The 26,971-nt window shown below is 40.6% G+C and overlaps 1 protein-coding gene and 1 long non-coding RNA gene across 5 annotated transcripts in view; one reads left to right on the forward strand and one right to left on the reverse strand.

Moving 5' to 3' along the window:
* LOC112439085 (uncharacterized) overlaps positions 1 to 18,755 on the forward strand; it is a 54,019-nt gene extending 35,264 nt beyond the window's left edge. The window contains exons 2-6 of one of the 3 annotated variants that reach the window (XR_008624486.2): positions 5,718 to 5,841; positions 6,723 to 7,254; positions 13,636 to 13,713; positions 14,288 to 14,385; positions 15,597 to 18,755. This is a non-coding gene — a long non-coding RNA (uncharacterized LOC112439085). The remainder of the gene's footprint in view (positions 1 to 5,717; positions 5,842 to 6,722; positions 7,255 to 13,635; positions 13,714 to 14,287; positions 14,386 to 15,596) is intronic. The other 2 variants (XR_010109341.1, XR_008624487.2) reach the window with 2 other exon arrangements.
* ACMSD (aminocarboxymuconate semialdehyde decarboxylase) overlaps positions 1 to 26,971 on the reverse strand; it is a 61,142-nt gene that overhangs the window by 18,595 nt on the left and 15,576 nt on the right. The window contains exons 3-8 of one of the 2 annotated variants that reach the window (XM_057301407.2): positions 23,986 to 24,082; positions 21,316 to 21,365; positions 19,703 to 19,939; positions 15,664 to 15,757; positions 12,263 to 12,358; positions 10,680 to 10,852 (exon numbers count right to left, since the gene is read on the reverse strand). In XM_057301407.2, coding sequence (XP_057157390.1) covers positions 10,680 to 10,852; positions 12,263 to 12,358; positions 15,664 to 15,757; positions 19,703 to 19,939; positions 21,316 to 21,365; positions 23,986 to 24,082 — 747 coding nt within the window. Of the gene's footprint in view, positions 1 to 10,679; positions 10,853 to 12,262; positions 12,359 to 15,663; positions 15,758 to 19,702; positions 19,940 to 21,315; positions 21,366 to 23,985; positions 24,298 to 26,971 lie in introns of those variants that run through there. The other variant, XM_055108549.2, reaches the window with a different exon arrangement.

Here is a 26,971-nt window from a genome sequence, read left to right on the forward strand (position 1 = left end):
TGGGATACCCAAAGCTGTCCTCACATCTAAGGTTCCCAAATAACATATCTGATCTTGGCCTCCCAAAAGCTGAAATTTCTTCTGTTTTTTTTTTTGTCTGTGATCCCAGATTCTATTCCCTTGGTATCCGCCATAATCATGCACCAGTTTTTAAAGATATCTGTGCTAATGTAGCATTTGACAACATCTCCATTTTAGTAGGGCATTTCTAAAGACTGTATTAAACCCCAAGGAATGATTCTAATGATGGACATTTTAGGTACCATGGCTGCCTCATCTGGAATCCTGGAATTCTACCTTCTGGACAGGTGCTGGCTTTCCTTATTAGGCAGTAAAGCAGTGGATATCAACACTTTGCTCCAACATACATTTCCCTCTCCAAAGCCAGCAGCTGCACACATCTCCCTGTGAGGTCAAGGACTTACTGAGCTGATAATAATAGTGATTAATATTCCTGTCAGGGAAAAGAAATAAACTTCTCACCTGCTGGCATGCATGAACTTTTTCACATTTTTAGGGAGTTCTGCAAACACAAAGATGTGGCTTACAAAATGGTTCTAATTGTGGGAGAAAGTTTCATTTTTTCTTCTGGAAAAGGAACACTTAATTATCTTCCCATTAGCATATCTCATTAGTAGCATTTGCAGTAAATACAGCATACTCTGTTATAACATAACTTAATCCAAAAATTCTAGCATACCAGAGATTTAGTTTGTTCCCTGAGACATAATTTCCTAGAGAAAGAGCCTGGTTTAATTCAATCAATGCAAAGTAAAATTAGCTTTATATTCCCAAGATCATTATACAATTCAATTAAACAAACATTAACTTAACACCTACTATTTGTAAAGTGCTGGAGTAGGTAATGAAAATCTCTTGACATTTATACAGTCCTTTGGCATAGTATTATGTTAACTCGTCACACCAACTCTGCCTGGTTATCATCCCCATTTTACAGTTGTAGAAGCTGAGGCTGAGAAGGGTAAGTGACTTGATATTTGGTCACCACCTAACTAGTAGTAGAGCCAGGACTTGAACTCTCTCGCTTACCACAACTTCTTGAGAAGACAGAAAGGAAGCTTACAGGCCTCAAAAAAGTATTTTTACTCTATTGAGGATTCCAGTACACAGGAAAATATCTTGTAACCAAAATACTTGGAAGCCAAAGTATTCAAACAAATTTAAATGTCAAGTTAGGTGGGAATTAGGCAGGTACCCTCCCCCACCTTTTTTTGTTTGTTTTGAGACCAAGTCTCACTGTACCTCTCAGGCTGGAGCGCAGTGGTGCAATTTTGGCTCACTGCAATCTCCACCTCCCAGGTTCAAGTGATTCTCATGCCTCAGCCTCCCAAGTAGCTGAGATTACAGGTGCCCGTCACCACGCCTGGCTACTTTCTGTATTTTTAGTAGAGATGGGGTTTCACCATGTTGGCTAGGTTGGTCTCAAACTCCTGACCTCAAGTGATCCAACCACCTCAGCCTCCCAAAGTGCTGGGATTACAGGCGTAATCCAGCTAATTTTTTTTTGTATTTTTAGTAGAGACAGGGTTTCACCATGTTGGGCAGGCTGGTCTTGAACTCCTGACCTCAAGTGATCCTCCCATCTCGGCCTCCGAAAGTGTTGGGATTATGCGCAGCCTGAGAAATTCTTTGTTTTAAGCCATGTTGGAAATATTTCTAATACGTATGGTATGGTCTGCTGCCTACAATAGCTGTGGGTATATTCAAATCTTTCTTTAATGATAAATCACTTTTCAGTGCTTCTGGATCATCCTTGCCCTTCAGAACCCCTTGAATAGAGTAGTCCTGAATATGAAAGATGTAGAGGTACAGAAAGGGGATGGTGAAGTTTTATCCATTGGGCCTGAATGATGTCCAGCTTAGGTTCATCTTCTTACTCACAGATCAAATGCCCAAGACAAGATCATATCTCTGCTTATTGTTGTAAAAACTGACAGTGTTGCTCCTAAAAGTGAACCGTTTCTTTTACTACAAAATAAAAATACTTTCTATTTTACAGAACAAGAATTTCGGGATTCTCCATTAAAAATAAAGAAAAGGGCCAGGTGCAGTGGCACATGCCTGTAATCCCGGAACTTTGGGAGGCTGAGGCAGGCAGATCACCTGAGGTCAGGAGTTTGAGACCAGCCTGGCCAACATGGCGAAACCACGTCTCTACTAAAAATGCAAAAATTAGCCAGGTGTTCTGGCTCATGCCTGTAATCCCAGCTACTCAGGAGGCTGAGAGGCACAAGAATTGCTTGAATCGGGAGGCAGAGGATGCGGTGAGCTGAGATCATGCCACTGCACTCCAGCCTGGGTGACAGAGTGAGACTTCGTCTCTAAATAAATAAAGAAAGTGAATAACATATGAATAGATATTTTGGTTGGGGTGGCGGAAAGTCTAACTTGCAGAAACAGGCCCCTTAAAAAAAATTGAGGTGAAATTCACATAACACAAAATTAACTATTTAAAATGTACACTTCATCGGCATAGAGCACATTCACAGTGCTGTGCAATTATTACCTCTGTCTTGCCCTAACAACTCCAAGAGTCAGGCACTAAAACATTGTACATGCTCAAAAAGTATAGACACATGAGGAAAGCATTTAATATGAAAGACCGAGACTTTAAAAAACAGACAAAAAAGCCACCTGGAGGAAGACTTGCAGGGATAATCAAACTTCCTAAAATTCTTACTATATTCAGAGAGATAAGAAAAGGTATTGCATCCACCCAACAAGGACAGGATATTAAAAAAAATTCAGAGAACAAGAAAAATAATAAGCTTTTGGAAATTAAGAGACCAACTAAATAGAAGCCTTTTAAAATAAAGTTGAAAAAAATCTCCCAGAAAGTAAAACGAAAGTTCAAAGAGGTGGTATATAAGACAGAAAACAAAAATAGGTTCTACTTTAGAACAATAGGAATTCTAGAGAGAAAAAGCAGAGGGAAGGAAATCATTAACACATAATTTAAGAAAATTTACAGAATGAAAGGATCCACCAAATGACTAGGGTAATGGGTGAAAATAGACCTATATCAAGTAGTATCATTGTGAAATTTCAGGACAAAAAGAAATTCTTAGACTCTTTGAAGTTGCGGTAAGGAGAAGAGAGAAGCAGGTTTTACGCAAATTTCAAAAATTAGGATGTCATTGCATTACCCAACAGCACCTCTAAAAGCCAGAACACAATGGAACAATGACTTTAAAATTCTGAGGGAAAGAAACGACTTCCAAGCTAGAATTGTTACCTAGCCAAACAATTAGGTCATTGCGAAGGACGAATACAGACATTTTTAGATAAACAAGGTTTTGAAAAGTTCATCCTCCATACTTCCTTCTCTGAAAGTTATTGAAGGATGTTGTCCACCAAGATGAAGGAGTAAAACCAAGAAATGGGAAAATCATGAGATTCAGCAAACAAGGAATCCAATGAGAGAGATTGAGAATATCCTCATGAAGAGAGATTTCAGGATGACAGCTGTGCAGCAGGTTTAAATAGCAACTCAGTCCCAATTAGAGCATCAGAAGGCTCCTGAAGATATTTCTTTAAGAACACAGAATTAATGGACTAGTGTTAGTCTACGTGTCTGAATGTACTGAGAGGAAAGTTACAAAACTGGTGGAGAGTTTAAGGTTAAGTTTGTGTAAGTAGCATGTAAATAAAATAAAACAAGGAAGGAAAGAAAGAAGAAATTGGTGGTCTGCAGTCATCTTATTGAACCTCAAGGGAAACCCTGAGCCAGAATTGCCAAGCCAGAGGGTTCCTGAATTCCTGACCCAGAGAAAATGAATGAGATAGTAAATATGCATTCTTGTTTTAAACCACTGAGTTTTAGGTTAATTTGTGATGCAGCAGCATGTAACGAATACAGAGTTTGGTTCCTGGAAATTTGGTGCTACCATAACAAAAACCTGAAAATGTGGGAGTGGCTTTGGAACTGATTAGTAGGAGGAAGTAGGAAGGACTTTGAGAATAATAAAAGACCAAAGGTCCTTGTAAAGACTCTTATTAGAAGCCCAATGGCCTGTGAGAAGGTTGCAGTAAAGGCTTAAAGGAGAATGGGGAAAATGTGATTGGAAACTAGAAGAAGGGTGATCCTTGCTATGGTGGTGGCAAAAATTTAGCAATGCTGTCAACTACAACAGGGGTCCCCAACCCCTGAGCCATGGACTGGTACTATGGGGATTGTTGGGTTTGAATATTTCCAGCCTCTCCTATAGCAAATGATGCTAAAGTTAAGATACGGATTTCTGGCAAAAACTAAATCCAGGGCATAATCAGAAAAATAGAGTCTAAAAATTAAGCCAAGATGTGACTATAATGTCTTTGTTATAACCTCAAAAGATTTAGGAAGTGCCTCAAAAAGCCATTCAGTCAAACAAAAAGGGCTTCTCAGAAGCTTAAGGCTGTTGTCTCTCAGCCACCTTAGCAGAAACCCAAAGGTAGAGAAGGGCTTTTCTCAGAGATTTGTGGCTAAGTCTTTTGCCTAATGATGTGAAACTTAATAAGATTCATGAAAGACTCATTTGGTTTTTAAAGGAATTGTATTAGAAGCACCACCAGCTTGGACTGAAAGGAACAGATATAAAAAAGGAAAGTAAACCTTTGGACTATAAAACATGTACAGGCATGAAGCAGTCTGTACAAACTGCTCAGCCACAAACACAGGCTTTTATGGAAAAGGAAAGATGACTGAGAATGTAGAAGCAACAGCTATGTTGAATTGGCCTGGCACAGTGGCTCACACCTGTAATCCCAGCACTTTGGGAGGCTGAGGTGGGTGGATCACTTGAGTCCAGGAGTTCGAGACCAGCCTGGGCAACATGGCAAAACCCTGTCTCTACAAAATATACAAAAATTAGCCAGCTGTGGTGGCATGCGTCTGTGTTCCCAGCTACTTAGGGGACTGAGGCTGGAGGATCCCTTGAGTCTGGGGAGTGGAGGTTGCAGTGAGCTGAGATGGTGCCGCTGCACTCCAGCCAGGATGACAGAGCAAAACCCTGTCTCAAAAACAAAACAAAACGAAAAGAATGTTTTTGTTGAATGGTTTCTATGCTTTGAGTTCTAATAAAGGAACTACCAATATGTGCCTGATGGATTTCAGACTTGCTAGTGGCTAGTGACCTCCTCTGAAGCTCTTGTTTTCCCCTTTTGGAATGGAAAGGATAGCAAGTATCCTATGCTTGTCTCGCCATTTTATATTGAGTGTGTGAGGAACAAAGGAACTTGTCTGTTCAGTTCACAGTTCTTCAGATTTGGAGAAAGTATACATGAGGAGCCTCATACACCAGTTCATCTAAGCAACAAAATCCTAGACTTTAAAGTGATGCTATAAATGGATGAGACTTTTGGGGCAGTCTTGGTAGGGGTGAGGGTGTTTTGCATTTAGGAGGAATATAAATAATTTGTGGCCAGAGAGTGGAATGAGGTAGTTTTAAAATATGCCTTCAAATCCTTTGATAAGCCTCCCTTCAAAAGGTGGGATCTAATTCTACTCCCCTTGAATGTGAGCTAGATTAAATGACGTGCTTCTAATGAATAAAATGTGATGGAATTAATACTACATGACTTCTGACTCTAGGTCATAAAAAGGATAGCTTCTCTCTGGTGTGTGCTCAATCTCTCTCTCTCTTTTTCTCTTTTTCCCCCCCTCTTCTTCCCTCCCTCCCTCCTGTCTCCATTACCATCTCTCCCCATTTCTCTCTCAGATCACTCACTCTTGGGGGCATCCAGCAGCCATGTTGTGAGGACACTCAAGCAGCTGTGAAGAGGCACACCTGGAGAGGAACTGAGGCCTCCCACCAAAACCAAGCACTGACATGCCACTCATGGGTAAAATCCACCTTGAATGTAAATCCTTTAGCCCCAGCCAAGCTTTTAGATAACTACAGCCCTGACTGACACCTTGCCTGTCCCACCTCTTGAGAGATTTTGGGTCAGTTAAGCTATTTCTAAATTCCTAACATATAGAGGCCATGAGAGATAATAAATGTTTATTATTGTTTATGTGGCTTGTTTTAAGCCACTAAGTTTTGGGGTAATTACAGTCATGCATCACATAATGATGTTTTGGTCAATGACAGACTGTGTATGTGATGGTGGTCCCATAAAATTATAAGGGAGCTGAAAAGTTTCTATTGCTTAGTGATATTACAGCCATCATAATGTGATGCATTATTACTACTATTATTATGTGCAATGCATTACTCAAGTGTTTGTGGTGATGCTGGTGTAAACAAACCTATCTCTTCCAGTCTTATTAAAAGTATAGCACAGATAGACTGGGCGCAGTGGCTCATGCCTGTAATCACAGCACTTAGGGAGGCCAAGGTGGGTGGATCACCTGAAGTCAGGAGTTTGAGACCAGCCTGGCTAACATCGTGAAACCCATCTCTACTAAAAATACACTGGGTGTGGTGGTGCATTCCTGTAATCCCAGCTACTTGGGAGGTTGAAACACAAGAATCGCTTGAACCCAGGAGGTGGAGGCTGCAGTGAGCTGAGATCATGCCACTGCATTCCAGCCTGAGTGATAGAGTGAGACTGTCTTAAAGAAAAAAAGTATAGCACAGATAATGATTTACAGTATGTAAGACTTGGTAATGATATAAATGACGATGTCACTGGCTTATGTATTTACTATGTTATCCTTTTTATCATTATTTTGGAGTGTGTTCCTTCTACTTATTAAAAAAAAATTAACTGTAAAACAGCCTGAGGCAAGTCCTGCAAGAGGTATTCCAGAAGAAGGCATTGTCATAGGAGATGACAGCTCCAGCTGTGTTATTGACCCCGAAGACCTTCCAGTGGGACAAGATGTGGAGGTGAAAGACAGTGACGAAGATCCTTACCCTGTGTAGGCCTAGGCTAATGTGTGTACTTGAGTCTTAGTTTTTAACAAAAAGGTTTAAAAAGCAAAAAAAAATTCTCTTTAATATAAGAGAGATTATCAGGATATAAAGAGAAAATATTTCTGTACAGCTGTATAGTGTGTTCTTATTTTAAGCTAAGTGTTATTAAGAGTCAAAAAGTTTAAAAAATTTTAAAAAGTAAAAAAGTTACAGTAAGCTAAAGTTAATTTATTATTGAAGAAAGAAAATTTTTAAAAAATTTAGTGTAGCTTAAGTGTAGGGTGTTTATGAAATCTACAGTAATATAAAGCAGTATCTTAGGCCTTCACATTCACTCACTATTCACTTACTGACTCACCCAGAGCAACTTCCAGTCCTTCAAGCTCCATTCATGGTAAGTGCCCTATACATTTTTCATCTTTTACATCTTATTTTTACTGTACCCTTTTTATGTTTAGATATGTTTTGCTACACAAATATGTATCATTGGGTTACAACTGCCTACAGTATTCAGTACAGTAACATGTACAGGTTTGTAGCCTAGGAGCATCAGGCTATATACCATATAGCTTAGGTGTGTAGTAGGCTGTACCATAAAACTTTGTGTAAGGGCACTGTGATGTTCGCACAACCACAACATTGCCTAATGATGCATTTCTCAGAACATATCTCCACTGTTAAGTGATGCATGACTGTAATTATGCAGCGGTAGGTTACCAATGGATCTAGCCAGAATTATGATATACTCATAATGAGCGTATGACCGACCTCTCAAAAATCTATCCACTTAAATAGTGAAGTGTATTTTCTGTGATCATGTTAATATAGGGAGGCAATATAGTTTTCCATTTTTTTGTATTTCTCACAGTGTTAGACTGATAATCTATAACCTGCATTCTTTGTATCCGTCTTTAAAAATCAAAGCAAAGAATTTAAAAGCAAAAGAATTTTAGAGGTGGAAGGAAGCCAAGAGATTATGCCATTTAAATACTTTCTGACCAAATAGCTCAGGGTTTTAGAAATAGCAGGTGCTCAATAATGGTTTTGGTTTTTTATATATGACATGTATCTGTATATTCTTAAGATGTTATTTAAAATTTATATTTATCAAAGTATAGTTTATACATAAACAATCAAATATTACTAAAATATCTTTATTATCAAAAGCAGCTCTTTTTTAAAAACACTTTTTTGGTCAGGCATGGTGACTCATGCCTGTAATCCCAGCACTTTGGGAGGCTGAGGCAGGCAGATTGCTGAAGTCCAGGACCTGCTGGGCAACATGGCAAAACCCTGTCTCTACAAAAAATAAAAAAAAGAGCTGGGTGTGGTGGTGTGCTGAGGTGGGAGGATGGCTTGAGCCTGGGAGGTGGAGGTTGCAGTGAGCTGTGATCATGCCACTGCACTCCAGCCTGGGTAACAGAGTGAAACCCTGACTCACTTTCCCAACTGTTATCCCCTAAGGCAGCCACTTTTACCATTTTAGCATGCATCGTTTGATAATTACCTTTATATTCCCAGATAATAAGCTTATACTATTGTTTCTTAGTTTACTAACTTTAGAGAGTATTTACTGATTTCCCATTATGATCATTGAGAATTTCTTTCTTACTCTATTTTCTTAATAGAATTATGATTTTCATTTAAACCAGTACTAATATTTACCCTATTATGACTACAAATATTGCTCACTGCTGAGTCAAGTAATATACAGTGATTATCTGCCCTCATGTAGATTTTTTGTTTTCTTGGAGTTAATTATTTCCTTTTCTTTCCTTAGCTTAATTTTCTATGTATATCCTGCATTTGTTCCTAATGCATCAACAGATCTGTTAAATGTCTGGCAATAATTGTTTCCAACTCTCAGACAGATCAAATAATTCATCAGTTCCATTATTTTCTTTCTAGAGACCTCCCTCCACGGCATTCTGTCCTCTTGCTCAAATCTGGCCAGGTTGCTCTCTAGCCCAGTTGTCTAGCTAGGACTTTCCTTAGCCATTCTGATATGGGGATTGTTTTTAAAAGTGAATTTGCTAATGTGAATATGACTAGAATGAAGAAGTATTAATATTTTAAAAAGAATCCTAAATTATTAATATATACCGCTTCTATGTCCTGGATTCACCTGCCTGTGAGATCACATAAAATAAGGTCACATTTGCTTTTGATGCCCAAATTATTATAGCTCAAGCTTTCACAGTTTGAATGTAAGATCTCAGCACCAAGAAGTTTGTAAAGTACCTGCTGAGTTTTTCTGGAGGTCCCTAATAGGAATATATTCACACGTGCTCACCAACTAGTCCATCCACTTGTTAACATGAAGCATTTGCCATATTTTTCCTCTTCTGCTCCTGTCCCCTGGCCAATGTGTATTGCACTGGGTGCTTGCTGAAGGTGCTGATAGTATCCCTTAGAAAATGGGCTTTGGATTTGGCAATGGTGTTTTCTCCTGGTGTTTTCAATTTCCAAGAATACTAGTAAGGAGGTACTAGGCTTGATGGGATGTAATAAGAACAGCCCTTCCCCCAATTCCACATGATTTTCCCTCTTCCTTTCCTCCATTGCTCAATGTCCAGAGCCCACAAAGTCTCTTTCAGTTTCTGCCCTGTGAAGTCTTCTGCTTACATACCTTCTCATCACTCTCCATCCAAACCAAAAACAATCAACAGTCACAACCCATTGCTAACCATCCATGTCTGCAGGGGTGACACAAAAGCTAAACAACTCAGAGGCACAGCTCAACCACATAATTGATTACCAAGCTAAAATGCTTAATATTTATATTCTGGTGATTTTCTCAAGCCAGAGAAACAGTCAGCATTAATATGAGATAAAGTGTCCATTCTGGAGATAAACCACTACTTGCAACTTTCAAATGATGGGCCTCTTTTTGCTGGACATGATTTTTTTAAACCTTAGAGTCTAAACTCAAGTACCATATTGCAGATTTTTAAATATGTCTATATACTTTTAACCCCAAAGATTTTTCCCTTGGGAAAATGTGGAAATCTTCTATAGATATCTGTGAATAAGATGGAATTGAAATACAAAATATTTTAGACTTTTCACTATGGCCTTTTCCCTAGAAATTCTTGAACTTGCTGAGTTAGCATTTTTAAAGAATACTTAAAGGGTGGGTGTGCCTCCAACAGAGAGATTGGCGAGGAGACTACATCAGAGGAAAGACTTTTTCTTGTGCGCTTTAAAGTACCACTATGCTGGTGTTTTAATTAAATGAGAGAATCAAAAGCCATATTATTCCAGGAAGAAATCTCAGGGCATGATACACGAGACCCTTCATCATCTTCCCCTGACTCCCTGTCCAACGCAATTTCCCAACTATGGATTTTACACACTTTCAATGTTCCAGTTTTCTCCATGTAGTGGATGAGGACAGTTGTATTCACAATTTACCCAACTAGTGAAAGGTAGAGCCAGGATTTTAACCCAGGTCAATTTGACTTTGAAACTTGTGCCCCTTTCCTGCTTACTACATTGCCATGTGTCATTTTGGGTGTATATAGGGATGTCACTAAAGAAGAGGAGCTGATCTGGGGGAATACCCAGCCATGTAGATGATCTGGGATTTCTCTGGCATATATAATAGTTTCTTAGTGTTATGTACTCTGTGTGGAGGGAGACCCTGGAGAGAATCCCCTGTGTGAGCAAACCTAATCCCAAACCTCACTGTCTCTCTCCTTTCATCTAATACCTTTCTTCCATCCCTTTTTTGGAGAGAGGCCAAAAAAGGAGAGAGAATGGGTTGCTGATGCAGCATTCTGCTCCCCATAAGCCATCCAAGTGGCAGACTGGGCTTACCTTTCCTATGACATCTGTTAACAGCTTGAGGGACAGAGGATCATGAACCAAAGCATCTGTGTAAAAGGAACCAAGGTATTTCTTCGGGTTCATTGGGTTGTCCTGGGCACACAGATCTGGGCGCATGCTGAATCCGTGGGAGATTCTTCCCACTGTGAAGGGGAAGGCACCACCTGCAAGTAAAACCCATTACTGAGGGGCTAGTGTTGATTGTAAAGGATTCCTTTAGTCTTGATGTTATATGCAAGAAGTTACTGTAGGCCAGCTGATTAACAGTAATTACAAAGGACCTATTGTGTTCTGAATGCTGGGAGATGATGGAAGAAATGGCATTAACTCATCTAGAAATTCAGATTTGAGAAATTCATCTTAAAGAGAGAAGACAGGCCAGGCACAATGGCTCACACCTATAATCCTAGCACTTTGGGAGGCCAAGGATGGCAGATCATGAGGTCTGGAGATCGAGACCATCCTGGCTAACACAGTGAAACCCCACCTCTACTAAAAATACAAAAAAATTAGTTGGGTGTGGTGGCACATTCCTGTAGCCATGGCTACTCAGGAGGCTGAGACAGGAGAATCGCTTGAACCTGGGAGGCGGAGGGTGCAGTGAGCCGAGATTGCACCACTGCACTCCAGCCTGTGTGACAGGGTGAGACTCTGTCTCAAAAAAAAAAAAAAAAAAAAAGAGTGAAGGCAAGTGTGTAAAGATATGTAATCAAAGTTTTCAAATATAGTGTGATTATAATAGCAAAATATTGAGACAACCTATCAGTCGGGGGCTATCTGAGTCATGATGGCATATCCATGAAATATAAGGCCATACATGACACCATAAAAAATGATGAAGCTCTGTATTTGTTGACCTGGAAAGATGTCTTCTCTATGCTGTTGAGGAGGAAAGGCATGTTAGCGAGTAACATGTGTAGTTTGATTGTGTGTGTGTGTGTGTGTGTCTGTCTGTTGAAGGGTCACAAATTCAACTACCTACGGGGACCAGGCAGACAATGTAAAAGAATGAAATAGGCCTATTTGTAAACAATGAAGAATAGTGGGGACTATTGTAGACTGGAGAGCTCATGATCTAACTAGAGGGATTTAAATAAAAAAAAAACAAAAAAAAAAAACAATGACAAAACTAAACTTGCCTACAAAAGTAGAATTTGGTTCCTAAACCATCATGTGACTAGAATGATGGCTGGAAGGATGTTACGAACTGAATTGTATTCCTTCAAAACTCATATGCTGAAGCCCTAATGCCAAATGTGACTGTGCTTGGAGAAAGGACCTTTAAGGAGATAATTAAGGTTACATGAGGTCATAAGGTGGGGCCTTAATCCAACAGGACTGGTGTACTGATGTCCTTGTAAGAAAAGGAGGAGAAACCAAAGGCCATGTGAGGAAGGTGGCCATGTGCAAGCTAGGAAGAGAGCCCTCACTAGAAACCAACCCTGCCAGCACCTTGATCTTGGACTTCTAGCCTCCAGGACTGTGAGAAAATAAATTTCTGTTTTCTTACAGTCACCCCATCTGTGGGATTTTGTTGTGACAGCCTGAGCTGACTAATAAAGATAGGGTCTTACCGCCATGTGCGAAACACACTTTCATTTTGGGAAACTTCTCAAATACTCCACCCATGATCATGGAGCAAATGGCTATGGTGGTCTCTGCTGGCATTCCTGAAAGAGGAAATAGTCACAAGGTTCAGGGATGATCACCCCACCAAGAAGAATTCAGTGATGTTAGTGGCTAGGGAATTGTCAGTGCAAAGAAACTTGAGGCCCTTGTACCCTGGCATAGTTTGGCTGTATTATAGGACATTACTTTGGCAAGGAGAACCACGTGAAACTTCCTACTTGCCACTTGAAGGGAGAGTCATCTAATGGCTAGAGAGATTGAGGAGCCAGAGGACTTGGTTTTTGCCCTAATTCCCCCGACTTCAGTTTGGGATGCAATGGGACAGATGGAGTGTGCCAAGTCCGAGCTGGACCCTAGCTCCTCCAGCTTTCTGCCTCCTGGCCTCTGGCAAGTTATCTAATGGCTCTGAGCCCACATTTCATCTGTAAGATGACGTCTGTGTTGCCCATTTTGCAAGACTGTTGTGGAGCCTTGCAAATAATGATGTCGGCCAAGTTCCCGGACAGAACTTCACAATGGAGGTGCTCAACAAAGATATTAGCTGCCTCTCTCTCAATTTCCTCATCTGTAAAATGGTGAGTTCCTGCCAGTGAGTTGTTTTGAGGATTGGCAGACAGCACCTGGCATTTAGTAAGGGCTTACTAAATATTAACTATCATTATGGTCATTCCTGAAAAATCTTTGCTGCCTCTGGTAGCTGAGATTGAAAATAACTGGATTAAAATGAATTATTTCAAGTGCTTTGTGCTCCTAGGAGAAGCAGCTGGTCCATGTCTAATGCCTTCACCCCTGAGGAGCCAGTCCAAGCTACATTGCCATTGACTGCTTTTCAGACCATGACTCAGAAATCTGACCGCTCCACAGCTGTGCCCTGCACCTTCTGGGGAAGCCTGACTCTGTAGGCTGCGGAGCTAGGCTACACAGTATGCTCATTCTGCCCGGGGCTGGTCACTGCTTCACAGGCAGAGACGCCCCTGGCACCCAGCTGCCTGGGAATTCTGGAAGCATGATGGATTTGTACCCATCTGGAAGCAGTTTGTGGGTAGAGCTTCCTGAAGGCAGAGAGATGGATGGCATCACTTTGTTCTAGTTCTGTGACTCTACTTTCCCATAATTACTTGAACCATAACCCCACAATCCATTCTCCATATAGCAGTCAGAGTTACGTTCATAATGTGAATTGGATCATGACACTTCTCTGCTGGGAATCCTCCAATCCACTAATGACCACCTTTGCATCCAGAATAAAATTCCAAAATTAGCCTGTTTTCTTGTGATATATATATATACTTGTTTATAATCTCTTTCCTCTAACCAGAATATAAGCTCCATGAAGGCAGAGGTTTTGTTCGTGAATATATCCTCAGTGCCTCGGACAGGGCCTGGCATGCTAGAGGTAATCAATGTATTTGTGTTGCATAAATGGATGATGAAATGACTCTATATGCAGATGCTCTCCTGTTGCAATATAAATAAGTTTGTGGGCTGGGTGCGGTGGTTCACTCCTGTAATCCCAGCACTTTGGGAGGCCAAGGTGGGCAGATCACTTGAGGTCAGGAGTTTGAGAACAGCCTGGCCAACATGGTGAAACCCCGTCTCTACTAAAAATATAAAAATTAGCTGTGCATGGTGGCATGCACTTGTAATCCCAGCTACTTGGGAGGCTGAGGCAGGAGAATCACTTGAACCCGGGAGGCAGAGGTTGCAGTGAGGTGAGATCACACCACTGCACTCCAGCCTGGGCAACAGAGTGAGACTCGGTCTCTAAATAAATAAATAAATAAATAAATAAATAAATAAATAAATAAGCTTGTGGGACTTATCAGAGTTTTGTGAATAAGGGTGACATTTTTCTTTGAAGCTTGATGGCACTGGGCATCTTGGGTTATCTCATCCTATTAATTATTGCCCAAGAATTTGGTAGGGGATGAGTAGGAAGCCTCCTTACTAAATACTTTGGTTTCCAACAGCAATCACAGGAATATATAAAACATGAGCAGAAAGAGGCCTTTGGAGAAATCTGGACCAGCATTCTCATTTTACGGATGAGGGACCGCAGCCCATGGAGGTAAAGTGATTTACTACAGGCAATACAGTGAAATAGAGACTAAACTGAAACTAAAATCCCAGTTTTTGACTTCCAATATATTGCCCCATTTAATTCTTCATGGTGATTGCCATTTTGATTACTTAATAATTACTAATTGTACTAGTTTGGCTGAGGAGAGAAAGAACAATGGTCCCCTTAAAGAAAATCCAGGCCGGGTGCAGTGGCTCACACCTGTAATCCCAGCACTTTGGGAGGCTGAGGTGGGTGGATCACTTGAGGCCAAGAATTTGAGAGCAGCCTGGCCAACATGGTGAAACCCTGTTTCTACTGAAAATACAAAGATTAGCTGGACGTGGCATTGTACCCCTGTAATCCCAGCTATTTGGGAGGCTGAGGCAGGAGAATTGTTTGAACCTGGGAGGTGGAGTTTTCAGTGAGCTGAGATTGCACCACTGTACTCCAGTCTGGGCGACAGAGTGAGACCTTGTCTCAAAAAAAAAAAAAAAAAGAAAAAAGAAAAAAATATCCAGCACTTTTCATTTGGGGACCAAGTTTTCATTGGGTTTGTAGATGAGCTGTATTTTTCACCTATAGCTCCAGAATTTTACATCTGTTCTCTATCTCTTCTTATCACAACTGATAATGAGAGATTGGATAGAGCAAATGGAGCTTTCTCCTCTACGCTTTCGTGGAACTATGGATCGTGCAGGAGGCAAAGGGCAGAAGAGAGGAGCAGATAACAGGCAAATTGCAAGCCTGGGTCATCTTTTATATAAGATTTCAGATCTTTGGGTGGTGGAAGTTGACCTTCTACCTTTAATTCTAGGGTTCTCATTTGTATGAGCTGATGCTATTATCATCATCCAAAAAATTTACTAGACAGGTATGGTTACATTTTTTGAAGCCTCTTTGGGAGTCTGTGTAGCAAGACTGGCTTTGGAGTCAGATATATCTGTGTAAATTACATTTTCATGTATTAACTGTGTGACCTGGACACCTTACCTAAAAATTCCAAGCCTCAGTTTCTCCATCTGTAAAATGATCATTATAAAGTCAAACTCATAGATTAAATATATGATTTATTTATGATGGTATTGGATATGTTTAAAATTAAATGAGGTAATACATATATATATATAGCATTAATCCAAGTAAGAGCTCAGTAAGTGATAGCTGCTATTACTCATAATCCTGTTAATTATTCATACTTTCCCTATTTGACATAATAGGTTTCCATAGATGATTGGAAAAACCCAAGAGTTGGTCCTCTGTTCCAGACCCCACACAGACACAAACCTACAAGCCAAGGGAGCCAGTATTTGGCCATTCTTCCATCCATCTGCATGTCCCAGGGATGCACAAACAGGGAACACTTCAGCCTTTCGGCTGCCTTCAAAGAAGCAATGAGAGAGAGAGAGAGGGTTACTTTGATGAGTGAGCAGATACCAGGTACTGTTTTGGGGAAACTGCTTTTCTCTGAGTCTATATTGGTCTGCACAAATAAACTAAAATGCTTTTGAAGTTGTTTTATGATCTATATAGAAGAGATATTGACAAACTTCTCCTGCTTAGAAAATAAAAGGGACACTTAGAATTAACAAAGGGGGTTGGTAGATTTACCATTGAGGTTGATGAACTTAATATATCATCTGGTAAAACAAGCGTCAGGAAATATCCATCATTCAAATGTTTTGGCTGACAGCAAAATGCTCAAGGACTAATCCCACAGCTGAAATGTAGGGGAAAATTTCCCCTACATTTGGCTCCTTCTGGCTCCTACTTGGTCTACGCTTTTGGAAGGACTGCTGAGATTGTATCCTTGGAGTCAGGGCAAGAGTGCCCCCTCCTTTTCCCCACTTGGAAACCAGAGTTTGTGGAAAGTGAAGAAGTGATGTGCTGGAGCCAGAGGCTCAGTGCTGGGCTGGGGCTGGCTGGCCTGACCCAAGCCACCTGGCTACTCAGAGCCCAGCACTGGGTGGAATCCCTGGGGTCTACAGGCATTCACCCATCCCCAGAAGCCCAGATGAGTCTCTGAACAGTTGGCTGTGAGTGAGATGACCTCAGAAATGGAAGAGGTCAGTGCCTTAGCCAGACAGGCACTGACATGAATGTCATAGGCATGCTCCAGGGCCTTCTGAGAAATGGAAATACCATCTGGATGGAATGACCTTTATGCAACAAAAAGTTTAATTAAAAGAAGTCTCCTCAACAGGCATTGAATATTAGTGCTCGTCAAGATTCAAAAGAGATTTCCCTTAGAATAATTCCTCACCACATATATTGAGGTTCTGGAGTGATTCATCCTACCCTCATACATAAATGTTTGTGCTAACCAGGCTGATGCAATGTGACTTGTGTACATAAGCATTTTTAAAATGGAAAACCAATTCTGGGACAACAAGGGATTCTGGAAGTGTCAGGAAAAGGGTAAGTTGAAGAAAGGACTTTTAATTCAACAGGTCCTGGGGAGCAGAAGAGATATAAGCCTTTTAAAGAGAGAGAAGCTAATTGGTTTCTGATAATAGGTGCCGGTTGGAAAGAAAATATTGACCTCTTGGGATGGTTTGGGTTTGGCAAAGGTGCATGGTCATGGTATCTCAGTGGGATTTGACTCCTCATTTGGATACAAGTTTATTCTATGTGCCTCTGGTGGTTCTTTTCTTTTTAAAATTTTTCCTTTTTATTTTTTGTTAACTTTTATGTTAAGGGTACATGTACAGGTTTGTTATATAGGTAAATTGCATGTCACAGGGGCTTGGCATACAGATTATTTTATCACCCAGGTAATAACCATTGTACCCAATAGGTAGATTTTTGATCCTCACCCTCCTCCCACCCTCATTTCTGTTCAGTTCAAATTAACATATTGTTGATCTCCTTGTATATGTGGGGTTTGTAGAGAATAGAAAAAGAAGTTATACTCTCACAATTATAATTAACATTGACTGAGAACTTATTATGTGCCCAAGCTGTTATAAGAATTTTATAATTATTAACTAGTTTAATTTTTTGTGAGATGCACACTTTTACTACCCTCATTTTATGGAGAAGAAAACTAAGGCAGATAGAAGCTAACTTACTTAGGCCTTGTGGCTGATAGATGGTGGAGCTGGGCAGTTGGCACTACCATTCAGTCTGCCTTATACCAATAACGAAGTTGTTTTTGCAACTGAAAACTGACCTGAGCATGTATGATTGGGTTTACTCACTAAAAAGGGAGGTCTAGGAGATAAAGGGGACAGTTAGACCTTTGGAGTACCAGGATCACCTTGAGATGACAAAGCCAACCTGGCTCATGATAATTCATTTCAGCACATTATTGACGCAAACTAGAGAGCAGAGAGGCAGGCAAACCTTGCTAACCAAACAAATATGCTGCCACCCCCAGGACATCATAAGTCACCTGGGGACAGGATGTGCTCCTGAATCCCTTCAGAGACTGGATGTCCTCAAAACAGCCCAGTTAGAAGGATTGATGGGTCGAGCTAGTCACACAAATGAAAATATCCATGTGGACCTCAACCGGCTGCTGTTGCTTCCTAAGCCCCTTAGTAATTCATAAACCCAAATCCAATGAATGCTAAAATGACTTGCAGCTGAAGTCTCGATCACACTGTGCTGAAACAACTTGGATGCATAAGTAAATAAATCCTCTTTCAAAGCTCATTAAAGTTTCTAGAAAACATTCACTGCATCAGCTAAACCACTGCAGCCAGTAAGCTTCAGGGAGTTCAGTATATTGAGGAACATTAAATCTTTCAAGTCATTAGAAGGCAATTTAACAGGCAATCTCCTGACTGGTGGGCAGTCGCCATAGATACAAACATGGAAAATTTTTTGCCTGTAGTTAGACCTCAGTAAATACTAAATGAGTAAATGATCAGTAGTCACAGTGCCTGGTGAGTCCACAAACATCTGTTTAAGTCATTATTAAAGATTTTGCATTTATAATGAAAATAATAGAAAGCAATATTATTATAATTCTAGGAGGGAAATAAAAAATTAAACAATGCAATTGAGTAAAGAATTATGCATCATGAATCCTGGTACTGAGATGAGAAGGTTTGGTTATAGAAAGAGTTGAAAGTGGAGGAGGAAGAAGAAGACTGATGGAGATGACTGTGGAACTATGGACACTTGAAGTTGGATATTTCAGAAATGAATGGCACTGAATTTTTGAACATACATTTTACCATGAAATATTTTAAGTATAGAAAGTATAAACAATAACACAATGAGCATCCCTATACCCACCACCTGGTTTCATCAAATGTTAACATTTTCATGGTATTATTTTTTATTAGGTATTTTAAAGTACATTTCCAAAATATATGACTTAAAAAATATCTTAATTACAGATTGGTTAAATAAATCAAAACATAGCCATATATTGGAATATTCTGCAGTTATTTAAAAATCGTGCATTAAAAGAATTTTCACTTATGCTGGAAATTTTTAATTAGCATACAAAATCACATGTGTAACAGAATTTCAGGTTCATTAAAATATAGATATATGTATATCAAAAAAGTAACTATGTATGATAACAGTGGCTACTCATCTTTGGGAGGCTGGATTATGGGTAATGTTTGTTATCATCTTTATACTTTTCTGTATTTTCGATAATTTCTTCCAAATTATTTCATAATTTTGAAAAATGTTTAGTATTTTTTTTCCAAAGCAGATTTTTTTTTTTTTGAGATGGAGTCTTGCTCTCTTACCCAGACTAGAGTGCAGTGGCACAGTCTTGGCTCACTGCAACCTGTCTCCTGGGTTGAAGATATTCTCATGCCTCAGCCTCCCAAGTAGCTGGGATTACAGGGGTGTGGCACTACGCCTGGCTAATTTTTTTGTATTTTTAGTAGAGATGGGGTTTTGCTATGTTGGTCAGGCTGGCCTCGAACTCCTGGCCTCAAGTGATCCGCCCACCTGGGCCTCCCGAAGTGCTGGGATTACAGGTGTGAGCTGCTGCACCTGGCCGAAATATATATATGTATTTGTATGTCATTAACACGATTCTTTTGCACAGTGGCTGTAAAGAGGGTATTTTGTCTTCCAAGTGAAAGATTAAAAGGAGGGCAAGGGGGATGGAAAGAAAAGAGATTTCACTGTTAACTCAGTGCTGGCCTAGGAACCCTTCCACCAGTTCCTCTTTGGAATGGCCCACTCCTTTGCGGGGGCTATTTCCACACCTTCTACCTACATCAAACAAGTCGTGGACACCGCTCTCCCCTCCCAGTGGGGTGACGCTTCACCTCCTCCCTGCCAGCACCCAGCGGTGCCCCCGGCCCAGGCACTGGGCGGCTGGCGTTGGCTGAGCAGCCCCGCTACTCACCGCATAGACAGGAAAGAGCTCCTGCGCGTTCAGGTCCCACTCGTTGACGTGGGTGCCAATTTGGACCCCGGGAAAGCCCAGCTCTTTCACACAGCGCTCCATCTCCTTGACCGCCAGCTCAGGGGCCTGCATGGGCAACGTCCCCAGACCCACGAACCTCCTGGGGTAGCTCGCAACGGTGCTAGCAAGGTCATTGTTTAAAAGCTGGCACAGGTTTAAAGTGTCCTCAGGTTTGGCCTGGTGGAGACAGGAAAGGGAAAACCGCATTGTTGAAAACCTACTTCTTTTAGATATTCACTCTGAACAGTGCCTCCTCATGGCTATAATATTTGTCATTTTCAGTGGCTTTACCACATCAGAAAACAGAGGCACAGATTGGGAAAGGCGCTGGCCACAGACGACCGAGAAGCCAATCTTTGTAAAGCAAAGAAAACTGCAGGTATATTGCTGATTCATTGGAAAAATTGAGGCCAGAATCAGAAGGGAAGAACACAATTACTGGCATGGTATCCCAACACTAGAGATGGAATGAGCATGGGCCACTACCAACTGCAGAAAGATCTTAATGCCCCCCTACCTCCCAGGAGGTCGGGCCTGGCCAAGGGCCCCAGGCCACCATCAAGGCACCTCCTTGTCATGCCCCATTGAGGGCGGCCAGGCTGGCTCACTGACTTGTCCTGCCCCTGCCTGTCCTCCTCTCTGTCCTTCTTGTTGGCTGTGACATTCAGGGCTGTCCTTGGCAAAATGCTGAGGCAGATGAAGTTTGCTGTTGGTTTTCCTAATGCTCCCTTCTTCACTGTTTACTTTCCTCTGTCACCCCACTGCCCACTGCCAGGAATCTGGTCCTCTCCTGCAGCCTCAGTTGTCTAATCAGAGTGGTAGCCAATCTGATAAATTCAGGCATTTTGAGGTCTCAGGGCACTTTTAAGTAGTGAATGCAATTGCAGGAACAGGCAAAGACTGAGTCACTCACTAATACTAGATTTATGAACACAGATCACGGAAGTATGTATGAACAGGTGATATTTCCACTGCTCCTTAAATCACAAGAGTGAGTATCTGCTTGGATGAGCAGGGACTAGCACATTCCCGGCTATGTACAAAAATTTTCCTCCACAGGCTGGAAATCATGCCTGAAACTTTTAGTGCTTGAGATTTATTCACTTGGGAAAGGGCATCCCACTTCAGGATTACCCTTCTGAATTGTGTTTTTCCCTTGGAGAGGTGATATATTAGGTCATGATTATTATTCCTACCTCAAAATCATTCTCGTCTCAGAAGATATTAGCTTGTCAGTTCCCCGGCAAGGCATTGCAGGAATGAGTCACCAGACAGGTAAGTTCTGGTGGAGATTAAGGCTGGTCTAGTACCACTGTACAGTGAAACTATAATGCAAGTCACATAGCAACATGTGACTACTGGCTACCGTACTGGAGCAAAGACATGGCTAAGAAGACAGGCCTGAGAGGGGACCCTGCTGATCGCTAAAGAGGAGGACAGTTGTTGGGGGCAGTTAGTGGTACTGGTGTCCAAACTTGAGGCATCTGTTCACTTTTTGGGAGCTCAACACGAACCTTCAACACCAAGGAGATGGCTTGAGGTTTCACACTCACCCAGTAGCTAAACATGACAGGAACTGTGGAAAGGGCTTGCACTGTTACTCCTAGACATGGACACAAAGAAGGGCAAAGCTGGTGAGAAGAATAGGCTGGGCACTCCTTCCTTTCCCAAGGCCAAGCGGCAGCAAGCCTCCACCCTAAACTCCTCCTGCTCTCCCTCCCTGCGTCCCTCTCAGTCCTCTCCCTGGACCCCCCTCAGCCCCCAGCCCCAGATTCTAGGGAAGTAAGTAAAGATTGGACACAAATGAGATCATTCAAGGAAAACTAACTGACCCCATTTCCAAAGAGTTATTTCTGCCCTCCTTCCTGTGAAATTTTATTTAAGCAAGACTTTTTCAGGCTTTCTGTCTTAGGTTATGCACAACAGAGCATGTCTCTCAGCCACCTTCCCTGCCCCTTTAATTCAGCTCCTAAGTGATCCTAGAAGGAGTCCCATGATCTGAAATACCCAGAATGGGACCCTGAGTTTGACTCCAGCATCCAGGAAGCCAAGAATCTTTTGTCTTCAAGAGGGTCTACTTCCTAGGGTTGTTGTAGGGATTAAATGAGTTAATACATGTTAGGTTCTTAGAATAGTGCCTGGCACAAAGTAAATACTCAGTGAGGGTTGGTCATGACTGTTCTCTCAGGGACAGCCAAGGAATGCAACACACAACAAAAACCAAAGTTGACACACACAATTCGTTTACCGTGCAGCCGTAAGTAGTGGTTTCTGACACCAGTCATTCAAGTCTCATGCTCACTAGTTTTCTCCTTGAAAAGGCAGGTCCTTGCTGCAGCTTCACATTTACTACAAAACCTTGCTCTTTGCTGTAGGTCAGGGAAGCATGTTCTTTCTCCAGCTCTCCTCCCACTCCAATATACTTTTAGAACAGAGGGATATATGCTATATTCTGTGGAGTACTCTACAGAGGTGCTGCAGGTTTTCTGCAAAGTTCAATTTAAATGCCACTTAAATATATTTTTAATTAAAAAGAATTTTTTTAGAGACAGGGTCTTGCTCCACCACTAGGCTAGAGTGTAGTGGTGCAATCACAGCTCACTGCAGCCTCAAACTCCTGGGCTCAGGTGATCCTCCCACCTCAGCCTCCTGAGTAGCTGGGATCACAGGTACATGCCACCATGCCTAGATAATTTTTTTTTTTTTTTTTTTTTTTTTTTTTTTGTGGAGACAGGGTCTCACTGTGTTTCCCAGACTGATCCTGAACTCCTGGGCTCAAGGGATCCTCCTGACGTGGCCTCCTAACATGCTGGGATTATAGGCATGAACTATCACACCTGGCTCTATTTTTAATTGTTAAAAAATATATAAAGCAAAACCTGGACAAAGGTATCTACAACAAATTCCAACATGCTGGAGACCACCTACTCACTTTAGGCTGACAGTTTGATTCCTTTTTTGCAGACCTTGGAATAAAATGTCTCCTGCCATCTCTTTGTATATTTGAACTTCTTATAATTTGTCTTTGATTAGGAAGGTGGTAGTGCTAAACTGCTCTTTTATTTGTGTGTTTGAATTGTTTCTTTTCTGGTTGAAATCTTCCACCAATGTAAACACTTAGTTCTGACAATGTCAGTGGTGGTCAGTTCCTCATCACAGCCCATGGACACAGCCCACATGTATCTGGAAGGCTCAGGCATTTTCTTGGAGCATGTTCTCCTCAGGTGGCACAGTCAACCAGGCAGTCACAGGTGAAGCATAATGTGGCCATCATGTCATACTTTAGATAGACTTGGAAATTTCATTTTGTTTTGTTTTGAGACAGAGTCTCACTTTGTTGCCCAGGCTGGAGTGCAGTGGTGCAATGTCGGCTCACTGCAAACTCCGCCTCCTGGGTTCAAGCGATTCTTGTGCCTTTGTCTCCTGAGCATCTGGGATTACAGGCACGCGCCAGCATGCCTGGCTAATTTTTGTATGTTTAGTAGAAATAGGATTTTGCCATGTTGGCCAGGCTGGTCTCAAACTCCTGACCTCAGGTGATCCACCTGCCTCGGCCTCCCAAACTGTTACTGTGCCTTTTCTGAAATTCTTTTAAATTGTGAGGACTTGTTTGATTTTTAGATATAAGGTAAAAAGTGCAAGATGTTCTTATAGCTTTTTAGCAATTCAGCTTTGAAACGAACACTTCGTAATTCTCTTCTTTCAAATTTCTGGATTGATTTTATTGTAGTGTATTCTGAGATTACACAATTAACTATTTTTAACTGCTTCCATTTCCAACCCTGATGTGTCAGTGGGAATGTTCTGTGTATGATGCACCGAGACAAACTACAGAAAGAAATTGGATCTTAAGTGTTATTAAGCAGGCAATTGTCATTCTTAGTTTTGTGATTTCCAATTTTTACTATTTTAATTGATTTTATAATAAGTAAATACTATACATTTGAACTAATTTTTAAAAATAATAAAATGCCATTTTTATCTTTTTCATGATATAGCATTCTATTTTAAAACAGGGTATAACTCATATGAAACATTTTGAATCCACACTCTAAAAGCATTGTAGTGGAAGGCCCTGTCCCTCCCACAGTGAAGCTGGAACAGCCTGTCCTGGCAGAGAAAAGGGGGTCAGAAGTTACCATCACATAAAGTTGTCAGCAAACTTTAAGGGCAGACATTGCTTTTACATCAGATGCTAACATTGGTAGCACTTCTCATCGTACCTTTTTGGTCCATTTCTCTAATACGAACTTCTGGATCCCAGCAATTCTCTCGCACCACTCTGAAGACTTTCCCATCTTTCAACAACTTTGCTTCTCCCTGGGGCAGAAAACCCACATTACTAAAATGCAACCTAAGACCACTTGGACTAATCTTTCCTCATGTGCTTTAGAACCTATTTCTTCCCTAATATTTGAAAAGATTTTTACTTAATCCTTGTGGAAGTAGAAATCAGTAATTTAACAAAAATCAGCTTTCTTTCCTCATGCTTTTCTTTGGCCTAGAGTTGAAGGGGTGTGCTCTGTGGGTGTCAATGGCTGGACACAGAGATAGCAAGGTTGAGGTTATGTTTCTCTGGGCTGCATGACTGAGAATGGCTGATCACCTTGCTGATCTGAACCCCTGGCTACTAGATACAAGAGGATGGCCCAGCGTCTGGAAAATGGTAGTTCTATAACATTTAGAATTGAAAAGAACCTTTGAGATAGACCACCTAGTCCAACCCTCTCATTTTATGGAGAAGCAATATATGGATAATGGCAGTATATGATTTGTCAAACAGAGCAGGGCCCACTAGTGTCAACACCTGTGGGAGGAGGTGGGCAAAGAAGTCAGTCTGGTAGCAAGCACAAAATTTGGTACTGAGCTACTTCTTCCACCAGGCATCATGCTTGCCTGGGTACACAGCAATAATTTTTATACATTTTAAATGACAAATAAAAATTGCATATATTTATGCTGTACAACATTATCTTTTGATATATGTGTGCATTGTGGAATGGCTAAATCAAGCTAATTAAAATGTCCATTACTTCACATACTTATTTTTTTGAGGTGATGACACTTAAAATCTATTCTTTTAGCAATTTTCAAGTATACAATACATTTTTATTAACTATAGTCACCATATTGTGCAATAGATATGAACTTATTCCTCCTGTCTAACTGAAATTTCATATCCTCTGACCTTCTCAATCTCTCCCCACCCCTTCAGCCTGTGGTAACCACCATTTTGCTTGATGCTTCTGTGAGTTAGACTTTTTTAGATTCTACATATAAGTACAGTATTTGTCTTTTTATGTCTGGCTTATTTCACTTAACATAATATCCTTCAGTGTTATTCATGTTGTTGTAAATGATAGAATTTCCTTTTTATAAAGGCTGAATAGTATTCCATTATGTATATATGCCACATTTTCTTTATCCATTCATCCACTGATGGACACTTAGATTGATTCCATATCTTGGCTATTTTGAATGATGCTACATTGAACATGGGAATGCAGATACTTCTTCAACATACTGGATTCATTTCCTCTGCATATATAGCCAGAAGTAGAATTGCTGGATCATATAGTAGTTCTATTTTTACATTTCTCAGGAAAACATATGATCATATCAATAGATACAGACAAATTTCTACATCCTTTTATGACTTTAAAAAACCTCAATAAATTAGGTATAGAAGGAATAAAGCTGTGGGATTGCCATACATGAACTTTATTGTTGATCAACACAATAAAGTCTATGTATGGCAATCCCACAGCTAACATCATACTTGATGGTGAAAATGATGAAAAGTTGAAAACTTTTTCTCTAAGATCAGGAACATGACAAGGGGGCTCATTTTGCCACTTCTACTCAACATCATAAAGGAAGTTCTAGCCAGAGCAATGAAGCAAGAAAAAGAAATAAAAGTCACCTAAATCAGAATGAAAGAAGTTAAATTGTTTCTGTTTGCAGACAACATGGTTTTATATATAGAAAACCCTAAATATTCCACCAAAAAACTGTTAAACTAATAAATTGGGTAACGTTGCAGAATACAAAATTGATATATAAAAGCCCATAGCATTTCTGTATGTTAACAATCTGCAAAAGATATCAGGCAATCCCATTATTTATTTATTTATTTCTCGAGATAGAGTCTTGTTCTGTTGCCCAGACTGGAGTGGAGTGCGGTGGTATGATCTTGGCTTACTGCAGCCTCTGCCTCCCAGGTTCAAGCAATTCTCCTGCCTTGGCCTCCCAAGTAGCTGGGATTACAGACATGCACCACCACGCCCGGCTAATTTTTGTGTTTTTAGTAGAGACGGGGTTTCACCATGTTGGCCAGGCTGGTCTTGAACTTCTGACCTCGTGATCCACCGGCCTCAGCCTCCCAAAGTGCTGGGATTACAGGCATAAGCCACTGCTCCCAGCATTAGGCAATCCCATTTAAAATAGTATTTAAAAATACTTAGGAATGAATCTAACCAAAAAGGTGAAAGATCTGAAAACTATAATACATTGATGAAAAAATTAAAGAAGACACAGATGAATGGAAAAACATCCCATGTTCGTGGATTGAAAAATTGATATTGTTTAAATGTCCATACTACCTAAAACAATCTATAGATTTAATAAAATGCCCCCCAAAGTTCCAATGACATTTTTACAGAAATAGAAAAAAAAACCCCATACATTTCATGTAAACCACAAAAGATCTCAAATAGTCAAAGCAATTTGGAGCAAACAGAACAAAGCTGGAGGAACTAAAAACCTTTTGCACAGTAAAGGAAACAATCAACAGAGTAGAGAGACAGTTTATGGAACAGGAGAAAATATTTGTGAACCATATATCTGATAAGGAGTTACCATCCAAACTATATAAGGAACTCAAAGAACTCAATGGCAAGAAAACAAATAACTGGGTGAAAAAAGGGGCAAAGGACCTGAAAAGACATTTCTCAGAATAGACATACAAATGGCCAATAGGTATAAGAAAAAATGTTCAACTTCACTAATCATTGAGAAATGAGATATCATCTCATACTTTTTAGGATGGCTGTTATCAAAAAGACAAAAGATAATGTGTTGATAAGGATGCGGAGAAAAAGGAACCCTTGTATGCTCTTATTTGGTAACTGGTACAGCCATTATGGAATACACAACTTTTTAATACTCAGAGCAGGGGACCAAACTAAATGGTTGTGCAGAACATGGCAG

This window comes from Pan paniscus, chromosome 13, assembly GCF_029289425.2.
Source record: "Pan paniscus chromosome 13, NHGRI_mPanPan1-v2.0_pri, whole genome shotgun sequence".
Classification (NCBI taxonomy): domain Eukaryota; kingdom Metazoa; phylum Chordata; class Mammalia; order Primates; family Hominidae; genus Pan; species Pan paniscus.